This window comes from Neolamprologus multifasciatus, chromosome 6 (genome assembly GCF_963576455.1).
Source record: "Neolamprologus multifasciatus chromosome 6, fNeoMul1.2, whole genome shotgun sequence".
Taxonomy (NCBI): domain Eukaryota; kingdom Metazoa; phylum Chordata; class Actinopteri; order Cichliformes; family Cichlidae; genus Neolamprologus; species Neolamprologus multifasciatus.
In genome coordinates, this window is record NC_140444.1 from 24,868,507 (window position 1) to 24,894,424 (window position 25,918).

The 25,918-nt window shown below is 43.2% G+C and overlaps 1 protein-coding gene across 3 annotated transcripts in view; it reads right to left on the reverse strand.

The window, feature by feature from the left end:
• inpp4b (inositol polyphosphate-4-phosphatase type II B) overlaps positions 1 to 25,918 on the reverse strand; it is a 198,115-nt gene that overhangs the window by 168,168 nt on the left and 4,029 nt on the right. For all 3 annotated transcript variants that reach the window (XR_014874479.1, XM_085162144.1, XM_085162143.1), the window contains exon 2: positions 22,683 to 22,727. Coding sequence is in view for 2 of the 3 variants with exons in the window: in XM_085162144.1 (XP_085018270.1) it covers positions 22,683 to 22,727 (45 nt within the window). In the remaining variant the exon portion in view is untranslated. The remainder of the gene's footprint in view (positions 1 to 22,682; positions 22,728 to 25,918) is intronic.

Consider the following 25,918-nt stretch of genomic DNA (forward strand, 5'->3'; position numbering starts at 1 on the left):
GTGGCCCCCTATCAGCGACAATGTCCGTGGGGATCCCATGAAGGCGAAACACATGGTTAGTCAGGAGTCGAGCTGTCTCTAAAGCAGTGGGGAGCTTGGGAAGGGCGACAAAGTGAGCAGCTTTTGAAAAACGATCAATGATAGTAAGGATGACCGAGTTACCTGATGAGGTAGGGAGGCCCGTGATGAAGTCCATTGCAATGTGTGACCACGGGCGGACAGGGGTTGGTAGAGGTTGGAGTAGGCCAGAGGATGGCTGACTGACGCTCTTGTTTTGAGTGCATGTGGGAGAGGCAGCAATGTATTCACGGACGTCCTTAGCTAAAGACGGCAACCAGGTGAAGTGTTGGAGGAAGACAATGGTGCAGTGGACCCCATGGTGGCAGGTGAACTTGGCCGTGTGAGTCCAATGCAAAACTTGTGATCTGACGGTAGAGGGAACAAAGAGTAGGCCCGGGGGACCTGTACCAGGGTCCAGTTCCGTTCGTTGGGCCTCTCGAATAGCTGACTCAATCTCCCAGGCTAGGGCCCCGGCAACACACGTGGAAGGAAGAATGGGGGCGTCCTGGGCAGGGTCTTCGGAGGCGGCGAATTCACGTGAGAGGGCATCGGGTTTGACATTACGAGAGCCGGGGTCAGTAGGTGATTGTGAATTGGAATCTGGTGAGAAACAGAGCCCCCCTGGCTTGCCTGGCGTTGAGTCGTTTCGCGGACCGGATGTATTCCAAGTTTTTGTGGTCTGTCCAAACCACGAACGTTTGGGCAGCTCCCTCCAACCAGTGACGCCACTCCTCTAGGGCCAGCTAGGAGCCAGGAGAGAGACGACGAGAGAAGTAAGCACAAGGATGAAGCTTACCGCCTTGTCGCTGGGAGAGCACCGCCCCCACTCCTGCGTCCGAGGCGTCCACCTCCACGACGAAAGGTTGACTGAGATCGGGTTGGATGAGGATGGGTGCAGAGGCAAAGTGCTCCTTCAGGCAAGAGGAAGCCTGGCGAGCCGGTTCATCCCAGCGGAAGGGAACCTTGGGTGAGGTGAGACGAGTCAGGGGTAGAGCGAGCTGGCTATAGTTGCGGATGAAACGGCGATAAAAGTTAGATAAACGAAGACGAAGTGGTTAATGAAGTCCCGGAGTACGTCGTTTACCAGGGCCTGAAAAACAGCTGGGGCATTGGTGAGACCAAACGGCATGACCAAATATTCAAAATGACCAAGGTGAGTGTTAAAGGCTGATATTCATTCATCCCCCTCCCTTATTCTTACCGGATGGTAGGCGTGGCGCAGGTCCAGCTTAGTGAAGATGGTGGCCCCCTGAAGGAGCTCGAAGGCAGAATTTAACAGAGGGAGTGGATATTTATTCTTCACTGTGATGTTGTTAAGGCCCCAATAATCAATACAAGGTCGTAAGCTCTTGTCTTTCTTGGCAACGAAGAAGAAGCCAGCGGCCACAGGAGATCACAAGGGGCGAATGAGACCTGTGATTCGTTGATGTATTTTTCCATACTTTCACGTTTGGGCTGAGACAGACTGTACAGGCGGCTGGTAGGGAGAGGTGCGCCTGGAAGAAGATCAATGCCGCAGTCATATGGCCGATGCGGAGGAAGCGAGCGTGTTCTATCCTTGCAAAACACTTGTTTGAGATCATGGTAGATGGGTGGCACGGAGGAGAGGTCCGGCAGCTCGGAGAGAGAAAAATAGGTTAGTGGTACAGAAGAGGGGGTGGCAGCTTTAAGACAGGACATGTGACAATCTTCCCCCCACCCCACAATGCTCTCCTTTTTCCCAATCGATAACAGGGTTATGTTGATGCAACCAAGGGTAACCCAGAACTAGCGGCGTGAGAGGAGCTTGAAACACATACAGCTGTATAGTCTCGGAATGATTGCCAGAAAGAGTCAGTAAAACGGGCTCAGTGATATGAGTGATGTTAGGAAGCCGCTGGCCACTGAGGGTGGTGACTTGGAGAGACTGTGGCAGAGGATCGGAGTTCAGATTTAATTATCGGGCCAGCGAAGCGTCAATAAAGTTTTGTTCCGCCCCTGAATCGATTAGAGCCTTAAGAGGGTGGACCTGAAGCTGCACCGTTAATTTAGCTGCTAGCATGAGCCGTGGAGGATACTGTGAACTAGAGACCTCGCCCACCAGTATTCTCCTCTCTACTGGTGGGCGCGGCCATTTGGCAGAGACGGGCAAGCATTGGCAACATGACCCTTACGGCCACAATAAAAACACTCACGGGCCCTCCACCGACGGTGCCGTTCCTCGGGTGAAAGGCGAGAACGGCCCAGCTGCATAGGTTGCTCACCCTCCTCCATGTTGTGCGACTCCGAATCTCTTCCGCCACTCGTGGCGCTTCCGCCCGATGCTGCTTCACCGGGCCTAGTTCGCCCTTTAACTCATCACACACGTTCAACAAAGTACTTATCAATGCTGGCTGCACCCACCCGGTCTCTTCGGCCAACGTCCAGAACTCAATGGAGTATTCCGCCATACTTCGTCTTCCCTGCTTAAGATTTAGTAAACAGTGAGCAGCTGCATCGGCGCCAGTACCCCTCTCAAACACACATTTAAATTTAGCAAGAAAATCCTGGTACGAGATGCTGGCGTCAGTTCTCAAAACAGCTTGAGCCCAGTTTAAAGCTGGTCCGCGTAAGAACTGGACAAAAAAGGCAATCTTAGCCTCGTCAGTTTCATATGTCCTCCGCAACTGTCTAAACTGCATTGTTATTGGGGTCAGCGTTCCAAAACCTCCTCGGCCGTGAGGACGCGCTGCTGGGCGGCTGAGTCCATATTCTGGCTGGATCGTTATGTTAAGGTTCAATGCAGGGGACTCAAACACAGGAGTCCTGAATCTGCTGAACACAAGGATTTATTTACAGAGTTCACCAGGTGTATATACAGAGAGTGCTGGGTAGTGCTATATACAACAATGTGAGGGACGGGGCTCCAGGGAAATCCAAGGGGGGAAATCACTCGCTCTCGCACTCGCACGACTGCAGTTCCTTTCTTCACATTTGACACACAGATTCACATGGTGTGAGGGCTCTGTGTGCGGGCAGGCGGACATGAGGATCCAAATGCAGGACTCGGAAAACGGAATGCAACTCAAAACCTCAGCTTTATTGCTGGCAAGAAAACAAAACATGAAGTGAAGACTGAACACTGAGACCAAAAAAAACACAGGCATAGTCTGATGGTACGACGCGACACTGGGTTGAGGACAACACAAGGCTAATATACACAGGGTGGTAATCAGGGAATGGGTAACAGGAGGGAGACACAGCTGGGAGAGATCAGGGCTAACGAGACAGGGGGAGCTAAGCTGCACAACTAACATAAGACAAAGACTTTCACAATAAAACAGGAAACAAGAACCATTAAACAAAGATGCAGACACGACACTGAGAGACAGACTAGACACTGAACAGAACCTGCAATACACATGAGAACCCAAAACCTAAGAACTGATCCCTCACCAAGAATAACAGAAACAGATCTATTATAATAATAATAATAATAATAATAAACAAAGCACCAGAACATCAGAAAACAATCCATAATGCAAAAATAAGCCAAAATATAAGAAACTCAAAATGCTGGGTCAACACTGACCCAGAACCGTAACACACAGGAAAGTTTATCCAGAGGGTCTGTAGATGAGGAACCAGGAATGAGTGTGATATTCACAAAAGACACTTGACTTATCTTGCGCTGTAACTTGACTCTCACTGACGCGTGGTAAACAACGATCCAGCGAAAACCAGCAGTCACCTCCTGGCTTAAATGCCGTTCACCTTGATGGTCATCGGGTGTGTTCTTTTTCGTGGGCGTGAGCCGAGGGCGTGAACCCACAATGAGTTCCGCCCCGGCGACAGAGAGGAGGAGAGCAGTGTTGCCAACTTAGCGACTTTGTCGCTATATTTAGCGAGTTTTCAGACCCCCTTAGCGACTTTTTTTCTAAAAAGCGACTAGCGACAAATCTGGCGACTTTTTCTGGTGTTATTGGAGACTTATTTATGACGACTTTTTGACGTGAAAACGCATATCGCTCTTACTCTCAACAAGCAGCGGTGCTGCCGTGGGCGCCTCACCCGTGCCAAAGCGCTCACGGGTGGAGGATAGTCTTCCCCCAGCTGCTATCAGGGCAGGAGACGTTCACACCTGTGCGTCCAAACGGCAAATGAATCGCGCAGCCGCTGCTGCACGAGTCGCTGCTCCCGCACTGACTGTAACGCAGTCAGTTCTTCTTTTACTGTTATGCTGTTTTGTGGATCAGGTTTAAAACTACTTATAAACACACACACACAAAGTAACTCCACCAGAGTGCCAATTTCGGGTCACTTTTGCCGGTCCAAGCCCGGGTAAAGAAGCAGGGTTGAAATTGTGACATTAAAAAACAATAATTGCTAAAAGAAATTTAATTTGTAGTTCTAAATAAACTCTAACTGCATTTAGGACGTTTTTTTACTCAGTTTATGTCTCTTCCACGATGTTATTTCTCTCTCCAACAACGTAGGTTACAATTACATTAGCATGACCAATTATGCAAATTAGTGATGACGTCATTTAGCGACTTCTAGCGACTTTTAGGACAGCCAATAGCGATTTTCCTTACTGAGGAGTTGGCAACACTGGAGGAGAGAGAGAGAGCGCGAGAGAGAGAAAAGAAAGAAGGCCGATCAGCGTCTCGCCGATCCCCCAGGCCGTGACATAATGTTACTATTACTTCTACTATTAATAATAAAAGTAGAGCATATTTATCCCACATTGGCTTCTCTTCATTGGCACCCTGTTAAATCCGAAGTTGAATTTATGCTGCCATAGGCCTAGGTTGCTGGGGGCTTCCCATGATGCACTGCTTCCCCTTCACTCACCTCTTTTCAATCACTATTTGTTTAAACAGCACTCTTGCATTCAATCATTAGTTATTATTAATCTCTGTCTCTCCTTTAAAGTGTATCTTTTGTCCTATCTTCCTCATCTCCAGGTTTCTTCCTGTTAAAAGGGAGTTTTTACTTCCCACTGTTGTCAAGTGGTTGCTTATAGGGGTGATTTGTTGCTATATAAAAAAAACGGAATTGAAAATTGACAGAGATAAACTAGCATTCAAAGATAAAACCATAAAAAGCATTTGTGATGTTTTGACAAATGCATATCAGATTGAAGAAAAAATTTAAAATTTGAAACATGCCAGACATTTATCGTGCAAAGGGTGTCATGTTGAGCAGATAATGAAGGAGTTGTCACTCCAAAGATTACTTTAGATAATAACATTCAGCAACATTCATACCCTCTGATTTCTTTAGTAGTAGTATTTCAGAAAGGGCTGCGAGAAGGTGGTAGGATATCTTTTAGCAGCAGAGCATGTGTATGTGTTATCTCCTAGGGGTTATTTTAATTTCACATTTCCCTTTACTCTTCGAGATTTTGGTGCCAGGGCTTTTGGACTCACATTAAAGAGGGTCTTGCATCTGCTTTTGCAGGAAGAAAGCTCAAGCTGAGGAGTTTCTGTGCCATGTAGGAAAACACATTAGTTTATATATACATATACATGGGTACTCATGCATAGTGGCTTCTGTGTGCCTTGATTTGGGCTCTGTTGTGTTTGTGTTTTTTTTTTTTTACTTTGAAACACGATAAAAGAAGGAAGGCTCCCTTATAAAGTGATTGTACGCACGAGCCCTGTGAAGGGACACTGCAGATAAGTTGCTGACTGTCCCTATCAGTCATCTCAGGAGACATATATTTGACTGGCCAGACATATCTTCCCTACCCCGCCGCACAGTTAACCCCAGCCAGTTTGGTGATTGAAATGGGAATAGGTGCCCAACTATGCATCACCAGGCTGGCTCTCTTACAGGGATATGACACTTCAAGTGACCCTCTAAGGTCAGCGCCATTATGATGCTGGGCGGGGGCAGGAAAGGGAAATAGAACGAATGGCAGAGGGAAAGGACAAGAGATTCCCTCAGAGACACATTTAGAGTTTGAGGAAGGAAGCCTGAGTGAGAGGGGAGATAATGAAGGACATGGATGGAGGAAAGAGGAGTATGGTCTATTAAAGTGGTTCAAATAATGAATTGCAAAGCAGAGGGGGGGAAAAGAGTGAGTGCTTTCCAGCACATCACATTCAAAGATTTTTTTTTTTGTGGTCATTTATTAGTGAATTGCCTGCCTTAGCTTAGGTGAAAATTAATTCAACAATTTTAGTCAAGCAACTCAACTGCCAAAGTATACTGGGACTGATTCTTAAATCACCATAACAATTGAGCAATTGGAGTAATAATGTTTGCCCATCCTCGGAGGCTTCAATTACTATGCTGTATTTATTTTGTGTGATTGGAATATGCTGAGCTCTTTCAAGATGAATTTGTTGGAAATGAGTTTTAATGCAGCAAGCCTCTGTGACCCCACAACGAATCTAAATTCCATTTAATCGAGAGGGGAGCCCTGGGAGTTGCCGCATGAGACAAATATATGCTTATCTTCAGAAGACCCTTACTCATCGTGATAATTATTTCAACGCTTCAATTAATTTGACAACGTTATTTGCACGTGCCACAGCTTCGCACACCTGTTTGCGACTCGATCTAGGAGAAATGAAGGGAAGATAAAGGCCGTCGAGTTGTGATAAAAGTCCTTAACCTGCTGCGTAGGGATGCTTATCGCTCATGTGAATCTATAGAACAGCGATAAGCACACGATATTAAATCAGACTTGAGTATTATGCCTCTAATTTGAAATTTGAAATGGGAATAAACCCTTCAGTTTTAATTCAATTATGTATAATTCAAAGTGCATTTGTTAAGGTGCCATTCACAAGAAATAGGTACCTGCTGCTTGTGGATATTTATGTAAAATGCTATTTGCATGCAAAACGTCTAGTTTGAATAATGATGCAGATGTATTTTAGGCACTCTGTCTGGTAAATGTTTCAGATCAAACACTGTTAAGAGGATCACAAATTCAATTTAAGAAAAAAAAATTGCATTACTTGCAAAATAAGAGAAGAATTCACATGAATCTTAGGGGCAACAAACTGCCTACTTGGACACAGAGCAGACAGCATGTTTGAAATCATAACACAGCGATCTCTCACGTAGAGAGTATCAAAGAGCTGCTGCCTCTAATTTAAAATGTAAGTGCAGTCAGTGTACAAATGAGGGACTAACGTTCCTAAAAAGAGACCTCTGTTCCCCTGCTAGCAATCTAGGTTTCTGAGGTTTCTGAGGTGGAGAGGAGGTTCTGGCTTCACAACAATCGAAATAATTAACCATTCATAAAAGAGAAATAAATGGAATAAAAATGTGGTTCACTCTCGCTGTACTAAACCACAGAAGTCAGAGTTTTAAATTTGCTTGCACTTCTAGAGACAGAAATAGGCACACCTTACAATTTTTTCTGCGAGCTTGTTTATTTACAGTCTGTAGAAAAGATTCTTCACGCTGGATGTTACGGCATGATGTCAAAACCAAGGCAAACACCAATGAATGTCCTTCCTATATTAGGTTGGAAAAATCTGCTCAAAGCTGAGATGGTAAAATCTTGACATACACCACTGTGGAAAAGTGCGTTGCTTTTTTCCACAAGGAGCAAGACTTTACTGTCATTTTTGAAGTGTTTATGAGTAATTGTTCCCAGGCTTTTTGAAAGTCAAAGGTTTTGTTCAGACACTGGCTGCTTCTTCAACCTTTGTTTGTGTGCCTGACCACTTTTATAAGAATGCTTTTTTATGGATTCATTAAGCCACTTAACCCTGACCTATGAATCACTCAAGCATAAAAAGGCTGCTAACTCAAGGTATGAATCCGTGTGGTTGGCCACACATAAGGACAATTTAACCAAGAACCAATCGTTACATTCTTTGTTATTGTCACAAAAGCGCATATTTTTTCCTGTTCTTAAGAAAGAGGACAAAGCAAAGGCTCCACAGAAGAGCTGAGAAATGCATCTGGCCCGTCAGCCCGTCCACTGCTTACCAAAGCCTCACCAGAAATGAGCTCAGGTGAAGGGTACCAACTAAGAAGCCATTCTTAAGGAAGGAAAACTGGGAGAAAATTGTGTTTTAGTGTTGTACTCAGTGTTGGGGAGTAACGGAATACATGTACCGCCGTTACGTATTTAAATACAAAATATGAGTAACTGTATTCCGTTACAGTTTAAAAAGGTGGTATTTAGAATACAGTTACTGTGTTGAAATAAATGGATTACACGGCGGTACTTTGCTGTTTCATATAGTCGTGGGTCAGGCCTGTTTGGGTTTTGTTTGACAGCTATGTTCTGTTGTTCCAGGTGGCAGCGTTACGGTTGCCATGGTTACAGGGTGACGCTCTCTCTGCGTGTTTCCTGGGTGAGAGAGGCCTTTTTGTTGTTGTTGTGCTAAGCTAATAGGGAGAATGCTACAGGTATAGCTCTAAAGAATGTAGCATCATAGGCAGTGTAGTCCGTGCTGCAGGGAGAATGGACTGCCACGTTATGTGTCTGTGAGCGAGGGAGGGAGAAAAAGGAAAAGTAGGAGCTGTCATCGAGCAAAAACGGGAGCTGGAAGCATGTAAATATAATAATAACCACTGCAGCCAAGAAGAGTGCCTGACGAGCCCAGTTGTAAGTAAGCTATTAAGACTCGACTATACATATATACAGTGGGGCAAAAAAGTATTTAGTCAGCCACCAATTGTGCAAGTTCCCCCACTTAAAATGATGACAGAGGTCAGTAATTTGCACCAGAGGTACACTTCAACTGTGAGAGACAGAATGTGAAAAAAAAATCCATGAATTTGTAACCCAGATCATTATTTGAGTATGGGATTTCTGATTATTTGCAGTCACTGAACGCACCACTGTGCCGTGCGCATAGCCACTCTCTAGTCCAGCTACAGAGTATTTTTCCTTCCGTTCGTCCGATGAGGCGCATGCTGCTCTTGTGCCCTCTACGAGCTAGAAATTCGGGTACAGTAGACCTTTGAGTTGCTGTGAATAGTTTTAAAAACGTTTATATGTGAAGCTAATGTTTTAATATGTTGTTAGAAGAAGGAGTCTTGTAGCGGTTACGAACGTGAAGCTGAGCTGAATCCAACAGCCATTCGCCATTATGTGAACCCCTCTGGTGAGTTAGTTTGCAGCGCATGTTTGTATGAAATATTTTGTGCCTTATTATGTTGCAGCGAGGTATCAAATCTACCACTGTCATGTTTGTTAAGAAAGAGGCTAAATATTGTATAATGTGTGTTATTAGCTGACTGTTAGCAAGCTAGCCGTTAAGTGAGCCTGGCTAATGGCCTAAAATGGCGGCCGACACGAGGTCAGTTACAGTGTTATTATGTTATGCCTAAGAGAACAGCATTAATAAGCATTGTTAACAGCATTTATGTTCTGTTATATTTTTATTTTGACAAACCTGTATTATTATAATGGTAAGACTGTTAAATAAGCCATTAGTGACATGGACACTGAGTCAGTGGTACTGATACTTATGAACATTTTAGTTAATTCTTCTGCACACTTGTGTGTAGGCTGGTTTGTGTGCCCTGGATCCGACTGGATGAACTGCCTTGTGGAAGTCTTCATCCGATGACTCTGCTGAACCGTAGATGGTCGTTGCTGCATGTGGATGTTTCTGCTTGCTGGATGCTATTATTGGATGCTACACCGTTCCAACAGAGCGGTAGGAACAATTCAAAGGGCCCCAACGATGCACTTTACTTTTCCCTGAGCTCAGGTGATTTTCTTTTGGCCAAAGGACCTTGAAGGATACATATTTGAGTTATTTATTTATTTTATTTTTTTGGAACACTGAGTGGAAAGACACTACAAAAAAGGTTTATTATTCAAAATTGTGTCTAATAAATGTGTTTATGTTAAGTGAGTGTGGTGTCCATTGTGTGCTGGAAGCCTTATTGTTCCTGTGGTGGAGCAGCTACTACCAATCTCCTTTACGAAACTAGTCTCTGATGGGATACAGGTATTTGGGAGACATTTGATTTCTTGTAACCTATTTCTAGAGAAACTGTGGTTTTGGGTTAGACTTCGGGTTGAAATTGATGACACCGACACCTAGTGAACTGCCCAAGGTCAACAGTCCTGATTTCCACGCATTAAGGGTTTGGCGTAAGTACAGATTGCGTTACAAGTGGCGAGCCAGCCAGGAGATTGGTGAATAGTAGCACTTTGACTTTCCAGCTCACAACACCTACCTTTTCATTTTTCCTTGACCCTATTGAGTTCGACATGGATCTTTGCAGACGTTTTGATGTAGATGGCCAGTGCTCACTTTTTGTGACTGGCATCGAAGGGATTTACACAGATGATGACATTGCTAGTTTTTTTTCAGTAAATGGTAAAGTTTCTCGGATAGTTCGAATTCCAGATGAATCAAACCAGCCAGAGGGTAGAGTCCTGATAGAATATTTGTCCGATCAAGCCATTTCCAAGATCAACCCCCAGATCTTAGGCGACTTGCCGAGCCCCAAGGATCCTGCTATCAGTTGGTCTGTCAAAACCATTCGAGATGTTGCTCAGGAAGAGGTAGGCAAGGAGTTAGCTCGTAGATACTTAGAAGAACTGAAGGCTGTTGGAGATAGTGGTAAAGCAGGTTTCTTGAGTGTTATTCAGAGTGAGGTCGACATAACTCTGAGATTCCTGACACAGCCACACACAGCTCAGGATGGTGACACGTCCCTCCATGACACTGTAATTAGTGATCATGATGAACCTAATCACTACACACAGACCCACAATGCGCCTGTTAGTGCTATGGTGAACCCTGTTAATATCGACCACAGTCTCCTTAACCCACCTCAGATTCAAAAAGTTGTTGTTGAGCACGTTATCAGAAATGACTCAACAGCCCCGTGGTCTACACAAACCAGACTGCGTACCTTTTCTGGCCGTGCTCCTAGGCCCAATGGTGAGATAGACTATGAAACATGGCGCACACAAGTGGACCTTCTTATCAGTGATTGCTCCCTTAGTGATGTGCAAAAGGTTAGGAAAATACTTGAAAGTTTGCTAAGTCCAGCAGCCGATGTTGTTAAGTTGCTTGGTGTGAGCTCACCACCCAGGGCTTATATTAGGCAGCTCGATTCCGCTTTCAGTGTTGTAGAGGACGGAGAAGAGTTATTTGCAACCTTTCTCAGCTCCAACCAGAATAGCGGAGAAAAGCCTTCAGCATATTTGAACAGACTCCATAGCCTCCTCACTCGAGCTATTTCTAGAGGGGGAGTCTCTGTTGAAACTTTAAGCGAACACCTACTCAGACAGTTTATTAGAGGCTGCTGGGACCAGAGTCTCATTATAGCTCTCCAGCTAGAGAACAAAAAGAACAGTCCACCAACATTCCCAGATCTACTCCTTATGTTGAGGACCGAGGAAGGTCGTAGATCTGCAAAACTAGACAGGATGAAAAAACATCTGTGTGCTACAAAAGCAGCTGTACATGCCCACTCCATTTTTGATGTACCCTCCTATGATGATGAGCCCGTTTCGACACAGACTGCAAAACAGAGCGAAGCATCTAAGCTTGAGAGGAGAGTGGATGAGCTTTCAAAGCAGGTAGAGAAACTGAGTCAAAGGTCCAAGAATTCTCCTTTTGACAGTGAGCTTAGTACAGCGTTAAAACAGAGACAAGAAGAAACTGTTAAACTTGAAAGTAAAATAGATGAGTTGTCTAAACAACTCAGAGAGCTCACTCAGAACCAAAAATGTCCTAAAGAGAATAATAGTGATGGCAAAGACTTCCTTACGGCAAGAAATAGCAGTGCCAGGAGACCAGTTAAGGTTCCCTCTATGCCAAAAGCATGGTTCTGCTTTAGATGTGGTGAAGACAACCACATTGCCACTCGATGCCCAAATGAACCCAACCAGGCACTAGTCCGTCAGAAGAATGCTGAATTAAAGGAAAAGCAAGGAAGGTTCCAAGCCCAACAGGTTACTGAGCCTTTTGCTTTAAACTTGTAGCGGCTCCTGCTGTGGGACGTCCAGGAGCTGAGACCAGCATTAGTCCCGCCTCAAGTGACCAAAGAATTGGTGTTCAGAGCAAAATAAAGACCCAGACAATGGTTCAAGATTTCGGTTCCCAATCCCGCTTGCCACCCGGTCTGATAGGTCCTCGTTGTTCAGCTTCTGTTTTGCTTGAAGGTGTGCAGTGCAACTCTATCATGGATAGTGGTTCACAAGTCACTACAATCTCTGAATCATTTCACAAGGATAAACTGGCACATCTCCCTATTCAACCCATTCAAGCATTGCTTGAGATTGAGGGTGCAGGTGGACAGCACGTTCCCTACCTTGGTTATGTTGAGACCCATGTCACTTTTCCTCAAAATATTGCAGGCAAAGAGGAAGAGTTGGTTGTTTTGGCTCTTGTTGTGCCTGAGTGCCATTTTAACAGCAGAATACCAGTTTTGATTGGTACCAATGCACTGTTAAGACTCCATGATAAGTTATCGGAACGTGACGGTCCAGATTTCCTTCACAGACTGTGTTCCAGAGATGTAGCACTGGTTCTCCAGCACTTGGCTAAACAAATGGATGATTGCCACATACACCCAGTGAGGTTGCACGGGAAAGTACCAGTCACCATCCCTGCCAACCACAAGTGCTGTTTAATGGGCGATGTTAGGCTGAGAAAGAACACTCGTAACGTAAGTTTTGTCCTTGAACCAAATGAACACGACAAGTTACCTGGTGGTTTATTTCTTGAAACTGCTTTGATAGACATCCCTTACAAAGCGAAGAGTAAGGTTCCAGTCGTCTTGCAGAACTTGAGTGGGCACAGTATTGTATTGCAACCAGGAAGTACACTTGCCCAGGTATGTGTAGCCCAGCACATTTCACCCCTGGCTCCTGTTTCAAATGCTTCTTCTCATGACAAGTTTGATCGAGAGAAGCTAAAGTTTAATCTTGACGAGTCACCCATCTCTGAAGAATGGAAAGAGCACATTACCACCAAGCTTAAGTCTATTTCAGAAGTGTTTGCGGTTGATGACCTGTCTTATGGTCATACCACTGTGGTAAAACACCACATTCGGCTGAACGACGATACGCCGTTTAAGGAACGGTCGAGGCCCATCCACCCGAATGACAGAGAAGCTGTCAAGCAACACCTCAAAGAACTGCTTAATGCAGGGGTTATTAGGGAGTCAGAGAGCCCCTACGCATCTCCAATAGTAGTCGTGCGTAAAAAGGACGGTTCAATCAGGTTGTGCGTTGATTACCGGAAGTTGAACGCACGAACCATTAGGGATGCTTATGCCCTCCCGAACATTGAGGAGACCTTCACGGCCCTTAGCGGTGCCAAGTGGTTCTCGGTCATGGACCTCAAATCAGGCTATTATCAGGTTGAGATGGCCGAGGAAGATAAAGCTAAAACTGCTTTTGTCTGTCCTTTTGGGTTTTACGAGTTTAATCGCCTGCCTCAGGGTGTTACAAATGCCCCAAGTACGTTTCAACGACTGATGGAGAAGTGTGTTGGGGATTTGAACTTGAGTGAGGTACTTGTGTTCTTGGATGATCTGATTGTGTTTTCAGACACCCTGGAGGAACATGAGGTAAGACTCATGAGGGTGCTGAACCGGTTGAGGGACTTTGGGTTGAAGCTGTCCCCAGAAAAATGTCATTTCTTTAGGCCCTCGGTGAAGTACCTTGGCCATGTGGTTGATGCCCAAGGAGTTCACACAGATTCTGATAAGATCTCAGCTTTGAAAACGTGGCCTCGTCCTACAAACAAGAGAGAGCTAAAATGTTTTCTAGGCTTTGCCGGTTATTACCGGAGATTCATTGATGGATACTCAAAGATTGCAAAGCCTTTAAATAGTCTCACGGCCGGTTACTACTCACCCAAAAGGAGGGGTAAAGTGTATCTTGGAGAACGTTTCAGACAACCATCAAACATTAACTTACCTTTTGGAGAGGAGTGGACACCTGAATGCGAAAATGCGTTTAAGACTTTGATTGAGAGACTGACATCTGCACCTGTCCTTGCTTTTGCCAATCCACAGCTACCATATGTCCTGCACACTGATGCCAGTCGTGAAGGCTTGGGTGCAGCGCTCTACCAAGAGCAGGATGGGAAGCTGAGAGCTGTGGCTTATGCAAGCAGGGGACTTTCCAAAAGTGAGAGAAACTATCCCACTCACAAGCTTGAATTTCTAGCTTTGAAGTGGGCAGTTTGTGAGAAGCTTAACAGCTACCTTTATGGCGCTAACTTCACCATTGTGACGGATAACAATCCTCTCACGTATGTACTGACATCTGCGAAGTTAGATGCTGCTGGTCATCGCTGGTTAGCCGCGCTGTCTACTTATCAATTCACCGTTAAGTACAGGGCCGGTCATGCCAATCGCGATGCAGACGGGCTGTCCCGACGACCACAAGCTCCTCCTTTTGAAGATGAGGATTTCATCAAAGAAAGGGAGAGAGTTGATGACATGAAAAAACGTCTTCTAGAGGTGAGCAACGAGATGAGTCACGAGGTGGTATCTGCCTTATGTCAGCGCCATCTTGTGGTGTCAAAGATTGAGCACTGTTCAAATCTAGAACAACCTTTGGCTGTAGAGTCTCTTGCTGTTGATCCCTCAACAGTTGCAGATGTATTTGGAGAAGACACATTACCATCTATGACAAGCTCTGACTGGTATAAAGCTCAGAGGGATGACCCGGTTGTCTCACGTGTCATTACCTTCATTGAAAGAGCTCAAAAGCCTAGTTTCAGAGAAACAAACCTTGAAGCTCCTGATGTTAGGCTCCTTCTCAAGGAGTGGAGAAGGCTTGAAATGAGAGATGGAGTATTGTACAGGAAATGGACAAATAGAGACAACATTGTATGGCAGTTAGCCCTACCTGAACAGTTCAGAGGAAAAGCGTTGCGTGGAGTGCATGATGAAATTGGTCATCTTGGTTTTGAACGAGCACTGCATCTTGCCCGTTCCAGATTCTATTGGCCAATGATGACAAAGTCTGTAGAGGAGAAGTGCAGACAGTGTCCACGCTGTGTCAGGAGGAAAGCAGTGCCTCAGAAGGCAGCGCCTCTTGAAAATATTATAGCAACTTACCCGCTTGAACTCGTTTGTATGGACTATTTGTCAGTTGAGCCAGACAACAGAGACACCCGGAACATATTAGTTATCACTGACCATTTTACAAAGTTTGCTGTGGCAGTGCCAACTAAAGATCAGAAGTCCAGGACTATTGCAAAAGCTCTATGGGAGAACTTCATAGTTCATTATGGGTTTCCCAGTCGTCTACTCAGTGATCAGGGTAGAGACTTTGAATCTCACACAATCAAAGAGCTATGTGCGTTGATAGGAGCAGACAAAATCCGCACTACACCTTATCATCCTCGCGGAAACCCGGTGGAAAGGTTTAACCGGACGCTTCTTGATATGTTGGGTACGTTGGAAGAGGAAGACAAATCTCACTGGAGGGACTTTGTTAAACCCTTAGTTCATGCGTATAACTGCACGAGAAACGACACGACTGGTTTTTCTCCATATGAACTGATGTTTGGCAGACAACCCCGACTACCCATTGATCTGGTCTTAGGTATCCAACCTGAAGATGCCAACCATAAGTCTCATTCAGAGTATGTGAACAATCTTCGTCACGTCTGGAGGAGAGCTACACCCTAGCTGCAAAAAACTCCCAGAGGATCGGAGAAAGGAATAAAGCTAGGTTTGACAAGAGGATTAGAGTGGCCGAGCTCTGTGCAGGTGACAGGGTTTTGGTTAGGAACATGAGTATCAGAGGTAAACACAAAATCTCAGACAGGTGGGAACAGAAAGTACATGTTGTGGTTAAACGAATCAATGATGGCCCTGTCTATGTTGTGGAACCCGAGTTGGGAGACGGGCCAAAGCGCACCTTACACAGGGATCTCCTGCTACCGTGTGGGTTCTTACCTGTGGAAGAAATAGCAGGGAGCAGATCTCATGGGCCCTCTAAAGGGAAGAAACTGAGAAACAAAGCCGAAATAGAAGTACAATCTTCTGATGGTCAGGAAGATGAGGTATACAGTGATGAGGACGAAATGTATCCAGCTTTTGTGGTTCCAGAAATAATAACCAGAGGTCCTTTTATCCAGACTGAAAGGCAGGTTATCATACCTCAGCTGTCCACTGGGGATGTGCATTCTAGCTTGCCCCGTGCAGAGCCACAAGACGAGTCATACGCACAAGAAACACCCAGTCATGTTTCTGAACCTGGACCTTTGTTACACTCAGACAGCAATGAGGTGACCACATCTCCCATTCCATCTGATGAAGGTCCAGGTTGGGTTGTTATTGACATTCCTGAGCAGACAGAACCTGTTGAAATGAATCAAGAGAGCAGCGACACTGCTGAGCAGAGTTCAGAGCCAGAGACAGTAGAGTTGCGGCGTTCTGGGAGAGAGAGACGCCAACCTCGTAAACTAACTTATGATGAGTTAGGTGAGCCCTTAATTTTAGCTCTCAGTTCCTTTTTGTCAGAGTTTCGCAATTGTATTCTCTCAGAGCACTTTCCTTCACACACCTGTTAAGTCAAGTGTGCATGCAGAGACTCATGCACTTTAGAGGAGGAGAGTGTAACCCAGATCATTATTTGAGTATGGGATTTCTGATTATTTGCAGTCACTGAACGCACCACTGTGCCGTGCGCATAGCCACTCTCTAGTCCAGCTACAGAGTATTTTTCCTTCCGTTCGTCCGATGAGGCGCATGCTGCTCTTGTGCCCTCTACGAGCTAGAAATTCGGGTACAGTAGACCTTTGAGTTGCTGTGAATAGTTTTAAAAACGTTTATATGTGAAGCTAATGTTTTAATATGTTGTTAGAAGAAGGAGTCTTGTAGCGGTTACGAACGTGAAGCTGAGCTGAATCCAACAGCCATTCGCCATTATGTGAACCCCTCTGGTGAGTTAGTTTGCAGCGCATGTTTGTATGAAATATTTTGTTCCTTATTATGTTGCAGCGAGGTATCAAATCTACCACTGTCATGTTTGTTAAGAAAGAGGCTAAATATTGTATAATGTGTGTTATTAGCTGACTGTTAGCAAGCTAGCCGTTAAGTGAGCCTGGCTAATGGCCTAAAATGGCGGCCGACACGAGGTCAGTTACAGTGTTATTATGTTATGCCTAAGAGAACAGCATTAATAAGCATTGTTAACAGCATTTATGTTCTGTTATATTTTTATTTTGACAAACCTGTATTATTATAATGGTAAGACTGTTAAATAAGCCATTAGTGACATGGACACTGAGTCAGTGGTACTGATACTTATGAACATTTTAGTTAATTCTTCTGCACACTTGTGTGTAGGCTGGTTTGTGTGCCCTGGATCCGACTGGATGAACTGCCTTGTGGAAGTCTTCATCCGATGACTCTGCTGAACCGTAGATGGTCGTTGCTGCGTGTGGATGTTTCTGCTTGCTGGATGCTATTATTGGATGCTACACCGTTCCAACAGAGCGGTAGGAACAATTCAAAGGGCCCCAACGATGCACTTTACTTTTCCCTGAGCTCAGGTGATTTTCTTTTGGCCAAAGGACCTTGAAGGATACATATTTGAGTTATTTATTTATTTTATTTTTTTGGAATACTGAGTGGAAAGACACTACAAAAAAGGTTTATTATTCAAAATTGTGTCTAATAAATGTGTTTATGTTAAGTGAGTGTGGTGTCCATTGTGTGCTGGAAGCCTTATTGTTCCTGTGGTGGAGCAGCTACTACCAATCTCCTTTACGAAACTAGTCTCTGATGGGATACAGGTATTTGGGAGACATTTGATTTCTTGTAACCTATTTCTAGAGAAACTGTGGTTTTGGGTTAGACTTCGGGTTGAAATTGATGACACCGACACCTAGTGAACTGCCCAAGGTCAACAGTCCTGATTTCCACGCATTAAGGGTTTGGCGTAAGTACAGATTGCGTTACAAATTCACATGGTAGGATTTGTAAAGAATTTATTCGTAAATCAGGGTGGAAAATAAGTATTTGGTCACCTCAAACAAGGAAAATCCCTGGCTCTCACAGACCTGTAACGTCTTCTGTAAGAAGCTTTTCTGTCCCCCACTCGTTACCTGTATGAATGGCACCTGTTTGACCTCATCATCTGTATAAAAGACACCTGTCCACAGCCTCAACCAGTCAGACTCCAAACTCCGCCATGGCCAAGACCAAAGAGCTTTCGAAGGACACCAGGAAAAGAATTGTAGACCTGCACCAAACTGGGAAGAGTGAATCTACAATAGGCAAGCAGCTTGGTGTGAAAAAATCAACTGTGGGAGCAATCAGCAGAAAATGGAAGACATACAAGACCACTGATAATCTCCCTCGATCTGGGGCTCCACGCAAGATCTCATCCCGTGGGGTCAAAATGATCATGAGAACGGTGAGCAAAGATCCCAGAACCACACGGGGGGACCTGGTGAATGACCTGCAGAGAGCTGGGACCAAAGTAACAAAAGTCACCATCAGTAACACACTACAACGGCAGGGAATCAAATCCTGCAGTGCCAGACGTGTTCCGCTGCTGAAGCCAGTGCATGTCCAGGCCCGTCTGAAGTTTGCCAGCGAGCACATGGATGATACAGCAGAGGATTGGGAGAATGTCATGTGGTCAGATGAAACCAAAGTAGAACTTTTTGGTATAAACTCAACTCGTCGTGTTTGGAGGAAGGAGAATACTGAGTTGCAGCCCAAGAACACCATACCTACTGTGAAGCATGGGGGTGGAAACATCATGCTATGGGGCTGTTTTTCTGCCAAGGGGACAGGACGACTGATCCGTGTTAAGGACAGAATGAATGGGGCCAAGTATCGTGAGATTTTGAGCCAAAACCTCCTTCCATCAGTGAGAACTTTGAAGATGAAACGAGGCTGGGTCTTCCAACATGACAATGATCCAAAACACACCGCCCGGGCAACAAAGGAGTGGCTCCGTAAGAAGCATTTGAAAGTCCTGGAGTGGCCTAGCCAGTCTCCAGACCTCAACCCCATAGAAAATCTGTGGCGGGAGTTGAAAGTCCGTGTTGCTCGGCGACAGCCCCAAAACATCACTGCTCTTGAGAAGATCTGCATGGAGGAATGGGCCAAAATACCAGCTACTGTGTGTGCAAACCTGGTAAAGACCTATAGTAAACGTTTGACCTCTGTTATTGCCAACAAAGGTTATGTTACAAAGTATTGAGTTGTATTTTTGTTATTGACCAAATACTTATTTTCCACCCTGATTTACGAATAAATTCTTTACAAATCCTACCATGTGAATTTATGGATTTTTTTTTCACATTCTGTCTCTCACAGTTGAAGTGTACCTCTGGTGCAAATTACTGACCTCTGTCATCATTTTAAGTGGGGGAACTTGCACAATCGGTGGCTGACTAAATACTTTTTTGCCCCACTGTACATGTTCGTGTTTTCCTCCAAAAACAATAAGTTCCGTTGGAGCAGTCTTTCAACGCCTCTCTGTCTCTCGCTAGCAAAGTTGACCCAGACAACAAAGTAAAGCTAGTTTTCGGCTACGAGCCCGACACAGAACCCACGTATTAGCCAGAGGTCCCTTTACTACGGTTCGGAGCCGCGGACCTTCAGTAACAGTAATAAATCACAGCAATAGTACATTCATGTAGTTGTAAACAGCATGATAATATATTAAGTAATCCAAAGTATTCAGAATACGTTACTCTCATTGAGTAACGTAACGGAATACGTTACAGAATACATTTTGGGGCATGTATTCTGTATTCTGTAATGGAATACATTTTAAAAGTAACCTTTCCAAAACTGGTTGTACTTTTAACAGGGACTAACAAAATAGAGATACTTAGGTCTTTACTCATGTCCCAAGCCCAAGTAGATAAAATATCACAAACATAAATATTTATTTACACAGTTTTTAAACCGTAAATGACCATTTAATCATTACTATGACCTTATTCGTATTAACACCACACTAGGTAACTGGGACAATTTAGTGCTGCTCACAGATCCATTTATAAATTATTCTACTAAATATATGGTTCATTTACAGAATTTAGTCCCAGTTTAAAAGGGATCATCCACTCTCATTTCACTGCATTGAAGTTTCCTTGCTTCACAAAGTGTTCCCAACAAGCCTGAAAGCTATGATCAATCAAAACACTTGAGTGATCTAGTGTTGGTCTGCACTGATCATTTAAAATCTGAAGAATTTACCTTTTATTTTGTACTCGTGGTTACAGAAACAGCCTTCCTGGGAACTCGAGATGTGCTCTGTCTTCCTTTGATGTGTTTTCATTTACCTTTCATTTCTTTTGCTTTTCAGTAAATATTTTAGGATCTTAGCCGTTGATTAGTTCACTGTCAGATTCTGAGTCCTTGTCAGCTGTTTTGATGAAGCTGTTTTTGAATACTTCTTTGTTTCTGTGTCATAAATATTTTGCGCAACCAGGTCCACTGTATTTAACATATGCTGCACGGTTAGCTAGGGCCCACATTCCCTTTCTGGCGTGTTAGATGTACTGTTCGAATGTGCAAAGCCACTGGGGGTAAAAACAGAAACAAATGGTATTTTTACAAACACACTGCAGCCCTAAGCTTTTTTTCTTTTTTTTTACATTACCAGAAAGAGCAGTATGTGAGAACACAAATGTCTAAATCCTTTAGATCAGACATAAAACTCTCTTTTTACCCTGCTTTAGGCCTTGAAACCCATGAGTGAATAGCACAGAGAATTTACAGTAAGCTTGTGTGTGCCATGAGTCCTGCCTCCTACATCTAAACCTAAAACAAACTGATTCAGGAATAAGAAGACATCTGTCCCAGACCATCAACTGCTCTGTGCATTGTTCAACACGCAGGGCACAGAACTGGAAACCTGGTAGGTTTTAGCAACGTAACTAGATGGTGTGTCCATGTCTCCCTATGCTCCTTTTTCTCTTCAGTTCTTCCTTCCCACTCTCACCAAGTGCTTCCTCATAGGACATTGCCAGATTGTTCTGGATTCTCTTCTAGTGTCTTGAGATGACTCCTCTTGTGTATTAGTGCTATTTCTTGAGTTGAGCCTATCAAACCTGAAGGTTGTTATTGTGATGTCATCATGTTGCCTGACAAAAACCTACCAAATGGCTAAATAGATCTGGTTGTAGCCTTTATGCCCTTACAATGGCTTTCAATTTCACAGCAATGAGTTCAACACAAAACTGTTATTATGCATGCTATATTATTACATCATCACTATGCCTAGCAACTGCATAACAACAGACTAAAATCACAGACCAAGCAATACTGAAGCATTGGAATTTACTAGAAACTGAATGTTGTAGACCGTGAAGCTGTGATTAGGGTTACAAAAAAAAAAGAAGAAAAAAATGTTTGTTTTCACAATGTTAGCAAAATATTTCAAAAGAAATTTCTTGCACAACAGTGACTTTACTAGAGCAGACTGAGAGACTAATATCCTGTACTATCCTGCACAAGTTGTGACATCAACGGGTCCTCATCAAACAACTTAAAGGCCGGACGACTGCTTGTTTACTATCCTCAGTGTGGTTAAAAATATGTTTTCCTGAAATTCAATAAGCATTTTAAACAAAACTATTACAACCTGCCACTTCTTTCGAGAGCTTAAAAATAATTTGTTGAAACAAATGTTGGAAATAAAACACGTCATGTAATATGTCATTAAATACTGCCATTATGGGTTTGACAGGTACAGATTAGATAGGTGTACTGTACATGGGGCGCACAATCAGGCCATTTAAAAATGGACATGGTACTGTGTCAGCTGTCAACTGTATTTTCTAATTTTCCACCACGGCAGACAATTTACATTTAAATCGTTTTTCTTTCACAGCGCAAGGCCCCAACATAATGTTCGAGTATCAAATGGACATTTAGACATCAAAGCAAGCAGTACAAATGTTTTTATTTGACTTTGTTTGCTTTATGTGGTTTGAATTGTATGTGCGCCCAGTTTTGTGTCTCTACATCTTTACATATTTTTACATATTACCTGATGACAATTGGACTGCCAGCAACAAAAAAAGTATGATGCATCAATGTGTATTTGCTGTTAAAACACAGTAGAAGGTATCAAGTAACACTTGAGAGTGTATGTGTGTTAAAATATTAACTTTTACTATTGTGACTCTGTAACAGAAACTTCACATCCCTGGATCATATCATCCATCATCTCATCTGTAGCGTGGCTTTGGTCAAAGGATAGAAACAACAAAGTCAAGATGCTTGTCAGATGTAATCAATCCTGAATGTCAAAAAATGTTATTACCAGTTTAGAAACATGATTTGAGCCACAATGAATTATCTGTGGCTCAGATAATTCTGAGCCACAGAAGCCACCATTTCACCAGATTGAATGGTGAAAGTTCACCATTCAATCTAATGCTTTCTCTCTGCTGTGCTTCTGTTGTCCTTTCTATCCTTACTTGTGTGTCAGAATTTATTGCAGATATGCCACTGATCCTCACTGACATCTGCATTAATGGAAACGTCAGCATGTGTGTGTTTAACAAGAGTTACTGTAAGTTTGGATGTATGTTAGCAAAAAGGGATGATTGCCATTGACTTTTATTGCATTTCTGTGGCGGGAAAGAGGCAACAAACGTCATCTAATATGTGTTCGAACGAGCCAAAACAGAGGTATGTCTCCATTTTCATTGCTTCCCCTTGAAATAAAATGACCGTTGAATTACGGCGTTAACAGGACTTACCGAGGCTGAATTCCACCTGAGGCAGCTTGGGTGTTAGGATAACACCTGCAAGACAGAGACAGCAAAAAGATAGAGTGGAGTTGAGATAAAAATAGAGCGAGAGGAAGATAAAGATAAGGAAGAGGGGAACATTAGAACAATGAAAAAGGAGGAAACAGACATAAAACATTAACGGCTGCAGTTTCATTTTGCGGAAGTTTAAAAGGTGTAGAGCTCCAACCATTGTTTTTCATGAATTTCAGTCTTTGATTTGCCATCTTATTAAATTAATCATAGCAATGTTTGATAATAGGGAAATATGCTCATTACAATTTCAAAGAGCATAAGTGCAAAACAAGCCGACTTCTTTTAATCTAAAATAATCTGAATCAAAAACCTGCGAACCCTCACATATTTACTAAAAGCAAGGCATAAATATTTAGCTTAGTTTCCTGGTTATTTATCAAAATTGTTGATGAGGCATTAGTCAGTTGTAGTCACTTTGCACAGATGCGATATAATTACACTAAGGGGGTCGAACTCCTGGCAACAAACTATTTTAATCAGAAATAAAAGGCTTTATAGAGAGAGTTTGAACATGGTAGGAGCACAACAGGCTCCCCAAATGCCACACTGATTAATGTAACTGTTCATCTAGATTATGCAAACAACTCAGCGATCGTTGAGAGCGTCAGAACTAGAGTATCTGGGTATCCATTGTCCTTGAGGCTTTACGCCAATAACAATGACTGACTGCTTCAGTCATCTGTCACTAAAACTTTCTCTCATTCATCACTTTCCCAGTTTGACATGACCATTCAAAAACCAAACTGATGAAATGCCTGTAAGATGGTGCAACAAGTCTAGAGGGGAACTAAACTGCTAAATTCCTCCTCTTGGGGTGCTTGGACACAATTGGCCTCTCTAAGGCTCATCAACTCCACTAATGGGCCGTGGATACTCGATGTTCACTGATGTATGGGAGCCATGCGACTTAGGTAATCTTATGTAATGAGGATTCTTTGCAAAGAAAAAATTATTTACTTATGCTTCAGGCAGAATGCCTTATTGACAATTTTGAATGCATAGATAATGCTGTCCAAAAGTCTCAGACCAACTCTCATTTCTACATATTTTGCTTGGGAAATTGGAATTAGGCGCAGCAGTATTGAAATGTGCAAACACGCATTAAAAGTATGTACAGTGTATATAAGCCAAAAACACAGGTGGTGCGATTCTTGGTTAAAAGCTTGAAAGTCAGTATTCAGCATGATCGCCTCTGTTCTTTAATACAGCCTGAACTCTCTTAAGCAGCTTTATTGTAATCTCTATAAGTACAGTAGTTTTCAGGAATCATTCTCCAGGCTTCTTGAAGGACATTCAAAACTCTTCTTTGGATGTTGGCTGCCTTTTGTTCTGTTCTCTGTCAAGATGATCCCACATTGTTAAGATCCAGGCTCTGATCCATGACTGATCATGTTCCATTGTGTGTTTTTATATCCAGACATCCCTTTTTAAGGGGTTTGTAGTGTGTTTGGGATCATTGCCATGCTGAAAAATGAAGCCATTGCCAGCCAGCCCCTTTCTTGATAGTATTTCTTAATGGATCAAAATCTGATCAAAATAAAAATCTTTTCTGTGTTCGTATACTTCCATCAATCTTGACAAGATCTCCAAGACCACTAGGTGAAATGTAGGGCCAAACCATGTGAGCCTCCGCCATGTTTTGCTCACTGTTTTACCTCTCTCTGATCTCCATCAAAAATACTGCCAGTACTTTGAACCAAAGTCGGATCCATCTCTCCGTGCAAGACCTGTTGCCACTGATTTTCAGTCCAATTCTCGTGTAATTTGGCAAACCTCAGCCTTTTCTCCCTGTTTTCCTTCCTTAAGAATTGCTTCTTGGCAGCCACCCTTCATCAGAAATGACCCTTCAGCGAACAGTAGATGGACCAGCATCTCTCAGTCAAGTCTTTGCTATTTCTTAAGCACGTGACCTTTAGATTCAAACAAACAAGCCAAAAAGACAGAAAAAAGAAACATTGCTCAAAACTGGTTTCTTGAAAGCAAAATATAAAGAAACAAGTTCTGGCTCAAGACTATTGGATCGTACTGTATGTATGGTTGTTTGTTGGGACTGTTGATTAAAAAGCATGTCCAATAAAGGCTCAAATATTCTCTTAGTAACAGTGCAGGTTTACTGTAATATTTCTTCTTGCATTTGTTTCTGGAGATAAATCTAAAAATGCCCCAGCTCACAGAGATGCAGTGAATTATGTCAAATGTTGATGAAATGCTGTTTAAATGCTGTTTTTTAATCTTTGAACCATATTCTTTGAAATGAATGAGTCCAAAGATTGAAAATTATGGAAATCATAAGCATTAACCGGCACCCTGTTGAGAGTCATTTGCCTACTGAGGCCAAGACAGCTTCAAGCACAGTAACTTGATAAAAATAAAAAAAAAGATTACCAGCAATTTGAAGTGCATTTCTAAATTCAATAAATATGCTAACAAACTTGTAAATAAACCTTCAGTTTGCTAGCATTTTTGCTCAGTGAAATAAACTGAGCTCTGTCAGATGTAATACATGTCAGAAAAGGCTGTAGAAGCTTACGCAAACTCGGTCCAATATCTGTGACAACTGCAGTAAATATCTAATTAATCAAGTGGACAAGTATTTGTAGCACACGGGGCAAGGAAACACACCAAAACAGGTCAATTATGCTTGTAAATAAACTTTCATCATCTGGTTCTCACATTACTTTCTCATCTTCATCATCCCATTCCTCAGGGGTCATGTCTCCTCATGTTGTCACCATTAAGACTTCCTTATGAGTGCTGATGGAACTTTAATAAGCCAGGATGACATGCTGCGTAGCTGCAATAGAAAGCCCTTTAGCTAGGTATGCTGACACTGTGCCAGCTGTTGGGTCCAGTCTCTGGTGTAGCATTATCATAAGGGACTGACACATGGACAGCCCGGCTACTTTGTAGGACTCCGTCTGTGCTTGACGCGGACTTATCTTGAGTGGTAAGAAGCAGTAGAAAATGCTTGTCGTTGCAGAAATAATTAAAGATAAGGAGCAAAGCTGAGTCTAGGTCTGATAGAGGTTCAGGATACAGATCATGAGACACATGTGGCAAAGCAAGTCAAAGTGTTTGATAATGAAGCAGGAGGAAGACTGGAATTCAGAGCTGTCAGAATTTTAAAGCATGGCTTATAGGTAGAGTGTCGAGTATTTTTAGAAGGATCA